The sequence below is a fragment of the Mercurialis annua genome, linkage group LG4 (genome assembly GCF_937616625.2).
Source record: "Mercurialis annua linkage group LG4, ddMerAnnu1.2, whole genome shotgun sequence".
Classification (NCBI taxonomy): domain Eukaryota; kingdom Viridiplantae; phylum Streptophyta; class Magnoliopsida; order Malpighiales; family Euphorbiaceae; genus Mercurialis; species Mercurialis annua.
The window spans coordinates 24,780,532-24,788,534 of record NC_065573.1 but is presented as its reverse complement, the minus strand read 5'-3'; the positions used below and the strand labels follow the sequence as shown (position 1 = coordinate 24,788,534).

The following is an 8,003-nucleotide window of genomic DNA, read 5'->3' as shown; positions in this document are numbered from 1 at the left end:
ATTTTCTTTATTGAACATATCCCAGCTTTCTATCTGTGTTCCCAAAACATTTGGAAGTGGGCAACTTGCATGAACAATCAAATGTGGCAGAAAACACTAGTACTAGAATGGCTTATTATATTGCTCCATAATCTTAACTTTTTTTTTTCAGGCGGAGCAGCAACATACTGCAGAATGAAACCGAGCATAAAAGTAAGATATGACTATGGAGCAATGATATTCATACTCACCTTCAGTCTAGTCGCCGTCTCCGGGCATAAAAGTAAGATATGACTATGGAGCAAAATAGAGTTTGGATTTAAAAAAAATGCAAACTAGAATAGGGATTTTAAAAAAATGCAAACTCGATGCTGCGAAAGTGAGAGGGGTTTATGCACCAGTTTGCAATGCACCCGCGATGCTGCAGAAGCGAGAGGGGTAATGCAGCAGTTTGTCACTTTGAAGAGAAAACACATATTTTGTATTGGTGGGTGAGGAAATCATTTTAAGGATTTCAAATGAGCTTTGAGAAAAAGGTCTCGTGTGCATTTTGGCTGAGTGAAATGCAATCGATATTTATTCCAAGAAGCCTAAACTCTTAAGATATGTAATCCTTTGTTGTTGCCTGTGACTTTTTTTGTCATCGACATATAAACGGAAAAATGCGTGAACATTTTGATGAGAGTAATAATAGAATTAGCCGAACTCTAGATGTCATAAAAATCTTGTTGGGAATTTAAATAATTATATTAGTGAGTTAAGTATTGTGCCAAACAAATTAAGCGAATGTGCAACCTACTAAACATGATTTAGAAACATCAGTTAATTTGAACAATAAGTAAAGCCAAGACTGCCTAACACGATAAAGCATCAGAATAAAATAGTATAGGGTAACGCATAGATATCAGCCTCCGGTAGATTCCGAGCACAGGGCCAAAAGGAAGACGCTTCATGGCCTGGTTCCTCATGGCGAGAAATTCTGATCCTCTTGTCACAGCGAACATCTTGCGTTCTCGTTCCAGAAAGCCAACTCTCATCATCAAAGTCATTTTGATCATAAACAACAGGTGGTGCAGACCAATCCCCAAACAACCTTTTGTATAAACCTTCTGCTTTTAATAGCTTCTTCTCCGCTCCGGAAACGCGGTGTCGCGAAGATTTTTCTTTCTTTTCAGAACGTGCATCAGAACTTGATTCAGAGGGTATTCTTCGAATGACATTCCCATTATTTTGGGTGGCAATAGAAGCAGAATGCACGAGGTCGTCACTTTTTCTCTTCTTGAGGCTCCGAGTAGTACTATCTGATGAAAGACTCTGATGACAGATAGGTCGCCCATGTTCCTCAGTCAAGCCACTTCTTTCAGGTTCGTCATCATCGTTCCGCTTCTCCAGTTTGCTCAAAGAAGTGGATTTCTTGTGTTGTATCTTAGATCTCTTCTCTTTTTTGTCCTTCTTCCTCTTCAGTTTATCAGTTAATGGTTTATTCAAGTCCGTCTGAATGGTTTCGCTCACGGCCTCGCCGTTCCTCAGGTAAGGATAGCACCGTGACATTGCTCTCTCAATCAAAAAGGTAACGAAAATATTATCTAAACACAAAATCGAAAGGGTTTACTGTCGTAAGAATTAGCGGCTAGGGTTTCCACAAATCGAGAGGTGGTGAGTTTGCGAGAAGAAAGAATGTTAGTAGTAGTAGATTGATATGATAAACCTGATTTAAATAAGAAAAGAAGGTGTATGCTAAAGAGGAATATTCGACTAAAATGGAAATTAAGCATAAGTAAACTACTCTTCTTCCAAATATTTACTTTTTAGGAAGGGAAAAGGGTCATTTATACCCCTATGGTTTATCTTCAGGATCAATTAAGCCCTCAACGTCCGGAAAGGTTCAAATATGCCCCTAACGTCTTAAAATGTTGACAACCAGGCCCCTAATTTTGACGCATAAATGAAACGTTAGGGGTCTGGTTGTCCAAATCGGGGGCCTGATTGTTCATTTTCTAAGACGTTAGGGGTATATTTGAACCTTTTTGTACGTTGAGGGCTTATTTGATCCTAAAGCCAAATCTTAAGGGCATAAATGACCCTTTTCCCTTTTAGGAATATTTAGTCAACTTTTCCTACCGTGTTCATCAATTCTCATCCACCTCACCTTCTGATAATCTTTTCTCTAACTATTATTTGTCAGTTTGTAATTTTTAGAGGTGTGTATTTCGTTGAACCGCACCGAATCAAATCAAAATTTTACTTTATTTAAATCAAATCGAATTAAAATTTTAAAAATTAATTTTTAAATTGATATATATAAATATATATTATTGATAAATCGGTTAACCGTGGTTTTTAAAATTTCAAAATTTAAACCTAAACTATTAATCATAAAAATTTAAAATTTAAAATTATAATCTAAATCTAAATTCTTGGATTGGTTAACCGCATTTTTCGGTTTGGTTTTGCAGTTTTTATCCAGTTAATCGGTTTGAATTTTACCAATATACCTTTTTAATTTATAAGTTTTTTTTGCTTTTTGAAATTTTTAGAAATTGGAAAAATAATAGTTCAAGGAAAAACAGCTCGTGGTTAAAGGTGTGGATTCGATTGAACCGCACCGAATCAAACTGAAAAATTGTCTTTTTAAATTAAACCGAACGAAAATATTAAAAAGTTAATTTTCAAATTGAATCGAACAGAACCTATCAGCCTGGTTCATTTTTTTCGATTTCAGTTGTTCTTTCAGTTTGGTTTACATGAGAAAGTGGTTTACCGATATTTTGGTAATTTTTGATAGTTGTGTAAACATTATAGTATATTTTTTTTGATAAAAAAAATTATAGTTTATTAAATATAGATAATGCATTATATACTTTCAACAGAATTAAAAGTAAACAAATGAGGTGAAAAACAGACAAACAGATGCAGCGGGTCCTCAATGAGGGAAAGAAGAAAAATAAATCAATTAAAATTAGTACTACCTCCGTTCTTTTTAAGTTGTCCATTTAGCCAATATTACACATATCAAGATAGTGCTTCTTTTATCTCAATTTATAAAGAAAAATACTAATATAGCCCTATTAGTTAATAAATGCCTTTTAAATTAAAACATAGAGTCATTTATTAGAGATATCACATGAAATTACTAAATGGACAACTATTTGTAGACAAATAAAATTGGCTAAATGGACAACTAAAAAAGAACGGAGGGAGTATTTGGTTAAAAAATTTGATTAAATTAAAAATTGACAAAAAATCACTTAAATTTTATTTAAAAATAGCCTAATACTTCAAAACCAAACAACCTTTTAGCCCATTTTCAATTCTATTTTAACATTCAAAACTGGTCAATTTTATTTTATTTTGTACTTTTCGTTTCAATTCCGAGCCTCTCAGTATGTTTGTCAAGCTCTCCAGCAGAATAACATGAGCTTTAGTCCCACAGTTGGGATGAACTTAACCTAATTTTTTTAATTTTTCACAATTTTTAAATTTAAAAATAAAATAAAATTTATTTCTGTTCAAAAAAGTATAAATAATTTTATTATTAAAAACTAACTAAAATCATAGTCAAATTAAAATTAATTTAAATTTTTAATTGATTTAGTTTAATCTAAATAAATTTTCAACATATACAATTAATATATGCTAAACATAGAATATGTTTTTTAATTTTTTCCAAACGAAAAAATTCAATTTAATATTTCAAGATACAATTGAAATATAAAAATACAAAATAGGGTAAAATTAACCAGTTTTTAACGTCAGGATAGGATTGAAAAGAAACTAAAAGGTCGGGATTTTTCAGGCATTGAGCCTTTAAAAATTAATTTAATTTAAAAAATTTAAGAATACATGAATTATAAATAAAAAATTAAATAACTATTTAGAAAATAAATAATATTAAAAATTATTTTAAACTTTTCATATTTTAAGACGGGGGGTTGCCAAAACAAAATGGGGGGTGTATCTCATTTGAAGGGCTGAGAATGTGGAAGGAGCTTTTTAATACGAAAATAACACGTGAGTATGTTTTTGATCCTTTTTATTTAAAAATGACCTTTTTAACATATCTCGCCAAAACTGAGGAGTTGAATTGATCTTCTTTCAAAAATAAAATAACGTGGCAGGACACGTGTAAAACAACCACAAAAAACAATTTAAGATGAAAATTCTAACCCAAATCCAAATTTTGGACAGCTCATCTAAACACCGACTGCCACCTCTTCATTAGCATGTCTACAACGTGGCAGTACTGCGAGAACCATAATATCCACGTGTCACAAACCCAATACTCAATATTCTTAGCTATATAAACTCCAATATACTCCTGCTTAATCCCATTAATTAAAACCGAACACAGCTAAAATAATTAACCTGTGAAAATATTACAATTTCCCGAATTCTAAAGATCAAACTCGACAGTCATGGCTTCAAGGCAACAGAAGGAGCAGAAAGCCGAGACCGAGGCATGGCAAGCAGCGCAAGACATAAGTGACGCTAACAGACAGAGAGACTATGAAGACAGAGCCAGGGAGATGAGAGAACATTATTATCCCCAGCAACAAGAAGAAAGACCAGGCGTCATCGGTTCCGTGTTGAAGAAAGTTACCGATACTTACGGCTACGCCAAAGAAGCTGTCGTCGGAAAGAGCCAAGAAGCTGCAGAGAAAACGAAAGAAACTGCGTATTCTGCAGCGGAGAAAGCGAAAGAGAATGAGGAGTACACCACTGAGAAGTCGAAAGAGACTACGGATGCTGCTGCAAGGAAGTTGGATGAAACAAAGGAAAGCGCTAAGCAGAAGGCGGAGGAAGCTAAAGAATCGACGAAGGGGAAGCTGGGAGAGTATGCGGAGAAGGCGAAAGAAACTAAGGATTCAACCAAAGAGAAGCTAGGCGAGTATAAGGATCGTGCAGCTGAGAAGGCGAAAGAAACGGGAGAATCCGCCAAGGAGAAGGCGGAAGAGTATAAGAATTATGCCGCGGAGAAGGCGGGGGAGGCCAAGGATAAGACGGCAGAGAAGGCGACAGAGACCAAGGATTATACTGCCCAAAAAGCTGAAGAAGGAGAAGAGAAAGCAAAAGAAACAAAGGATTATACTGCTGAAAAAGCTAAAGAGGGTAAAGATGCTGCTGCTAGTAGACTCGGTGAGCTCACCGAGTCCGCTAAAGGCGCTGCAAGAAAAGCTATGGACTTGTTTACTACTAAGAAAGAAGAAGCCAAAGAGAAGACACAAGAGAGTACAGAAGCAACCAAGGTTAGTTATTACTTTCAGTTTTATGAGCCATAATTTAAATAAAGTTCTGCCATAATTTTAGGTGTTATTTATTTCAAAGTTTATCATAGTTTATTTAAATTATACAGGAGAGCTTGAGTGAAGCTGAAGAGGAAGCAAGGAGGAAAATGGAGGGCTTAAAAATGGAAGGTGAAGCATACAAACAGGACAAGGAAGTTGAAGCTGAAAGGTATTTCTTTTTTACACTTCATTTTTTACTTCAGCTACTGGAATAAGTTCTTCAAGTTTAAAACATTTTGTTTATGGTTTTTTAATTAGGGGAACCAGAGCGAAAGAGACGATCTTCGGCAATCTAGGGTTAGGAACCATCAAAGACTCGATCAAAGGAAAGCTTACGCAGCCACATGACATTGTAAACGAGACCCGTGCAGCTCGCGAACACGGGGGCACCGGTCGACAAGAGGTGGTGGTTGAGGAAACCCCGGCCGGAAAGGTGGCTGCTACTCTGAAAGCAACTGATGATATGAGCGGTCAAAGCTTCAACGATGTCGGACGTATAGATGATCGGTGAGCCTGGAATCTACTCAAAGATGAAGAAGTCAAAACCCTTTTGAGACCTTTTGTTTCTGTAATTTGTTTTTGTGATGGCACTTAGTCCAGTGTCTGTGTTTTTGCTCGTCTTTGTCAATAATAACCAGTTCAGTGTACTTGTTCAGTACGTAGTTGAAATAGATTCTCAAATGGTGGACGAGATTTAGCATACATACTTATTTGTCACAGTGCTTTAAGAATCTCAGTTACATAGATTTAATAATTTAACAATAATATATGATTATTGGCATAAGGTATAAATAAAACTTTCGGGGTTTTCGAAAGTACAATTTAATCCTTTTTTATTTTGGGGTACAATTTGACCCTCTAATTTTTTTATTAAACAATAACACCTTTCTATCCATAATCAGGTGATATGGTACATAGGAAAATGTTTCAAAAATATTCTTAATGTTTAACAGATTTTATATTTATAATTTCTTTTAAACATTTTTTATGTTTTTTTTTCATTTAAATAAAAATAAAATTTAAGATAAAAATATTTAAAAATCGACTTTCTACAAGCAGAATTAATTTTGTGCTTTTCATCTAATTATTGGTGTTTGTTCATAATTAAATTAATTAATTAAATTATTTGTTAAATTTAATCGAAATTCACTTAACTAAATAAAATTTAATCAAATTAAAATTTAATTAAATCAGTTAAAATCAATTTTAATTTAATTGAAATTTACACCGAAAATTGGCGAGCTTTTTCCGGAAACCATCACCTAACCCTTGCACGAAATCCAACACGAGCCTGAGAATAGGTCCGGTGTGGTGTGTTCTTCACAGGAACAGACCATCTGAGTGTCTGTTCTTACAAACCACCAGTAGAACAGACTATGGAGTCTATTGAAAGACTTATTGATTAAAAAAAAATTTAAAAAATTAAATTTAACGTTTTACTTTTATAATGATTTATCTAATGTTTAAAACATTATAAAATAAGATTAATTTTTTTTATTTTTGCAATTTGTAGCGCTAATTAGTTTTTCAGCAGTTTTGTCATTTTTAGTCTACAAAGTACAAAAATATAAATGTTAGAATTTTATTTAAATTTTTTAACAAAAAATAGAATTTAATATGTGAATACATGTATTTAATATAAAGTTACCGAAAAACGGATTAGGCTACAAATTGGAAATCAAGAAAGTTTGGAAAAAAAATTAAAACACTTGAAAAAGAAAAATTAAGATAATAGTGAAAAAAAATAAAAATAAAAACAAGCTAAATTGTGAATTTAGGGAGGTGGTTTTTTGCCCAGGAAGGCCAAAAATCACCTCCCATGGCAAAAGAAGAAATGCGGCTGTCGGGGTTTATCTTCAAATTCAAATTCTTAAAGGTTTAAATTTTTTTTAGATTACCGTTTGAAGTAATATTAACAGCAACGTAAATTGATCAATATAAGTTATAAGGTGAAATTAATATCAAGAAAATTCTCAATATTTGATTCATCCTGTTTATTTATACCTGATAAATTTGTATCAATGTATTTCTATTATTTTTTTGTTTTTTTAAATCGATTATATAGCGTTCAATTTGTTTTTATTTTTTGTTTTTTGTTTTTTATAATTTTAATTTATAATATATTTTGACAATTTAAATTATAATTTTGATTTATTATCTTTATATATAATCTGTCTTTAAAAAAAATGTGACCGTCATTATTGGTGCAAACATTAATTATGCTACGATAACCACATGGTTTTAGTGTGTTTTCAGTAAAGTAATACTATAGCCTACCTATTTTGAAGTAGATAAATCATAAATGCCATGTATACATTGATAATTGATTGATTTTTTTTATAATAATTAAAAATTTATTAATAGAGATAAAATAGTACAACTTGATCAAAGATTAAATAAGTTAATACATTTAAACGATACGATAACAGAACATCAGTAGAATAGTAGAGGCTTATTTTATTTCGGAATTTAGTATTATATTTATTTAGTTTTGCAATAAATTTCATATTTCATTTACGTATTCGATTCAAATTTTAATACGTGAATTTTGATGTGTATACATCATATTGGTTTTTGTTTTTTGAACAATTTCATATTGATTTATGAGTTTTAACAACATAAATAAAAGTTAATAGAATCTAACAAAATGAACTGAAATTTTGTTTTAAATTAAACAAATTTAAGTATATTAAAACTTACAAAAACAAACAAGTAAAAATAATAATTAAGTAAAATTTT

General features: G+C 32.1%; 2 protein-coding genes across 2 annotated transcripts; one reads left to right on the top strand and one right to left on the bottom strand.

The window, feature by feature from the left end:
• Positions 1 to 849: 849 nt before the first annotated feature.
• Positions 850 to 1,530, bottom strand: LOC126678922 (uncharacterized). Its single transcript, XM_050373837.2, has one exon. It carries the CDS (start codon positions 1,528 to 1,530, stop codon positions 850 to 852), a length of 681 nt encoding a protein of 226 aa, XP_050229794.2.
• A 2,789-nt stretch (positions 1,531 to 4,319) lies between these two features.
• LOC126676765 (late embryogenesis abundant protein ECP63) lies at positions 4,320 to 5,922 on the top strand. Its single transcript, XM_050371045.1, has 3 exons — positions 4,320 to 5,225; positions 5,333 to 5,433; positions 5,523 to 5,922. Exons 1-3 carry the CDS (start codon positions 4,395 to 4,397, stop codon positions 5,773 to 5,775), a joined length of 1,185 nt encoding a protein of 394 aa, XP_050227002.1. The 5' UTR covers positions 4,320 to 4,394; the 3' UTR covers positions 5,776 to 5,922.
• Positions 5,923 to 8,003: the final 2,081 nt, after the last annotated feature.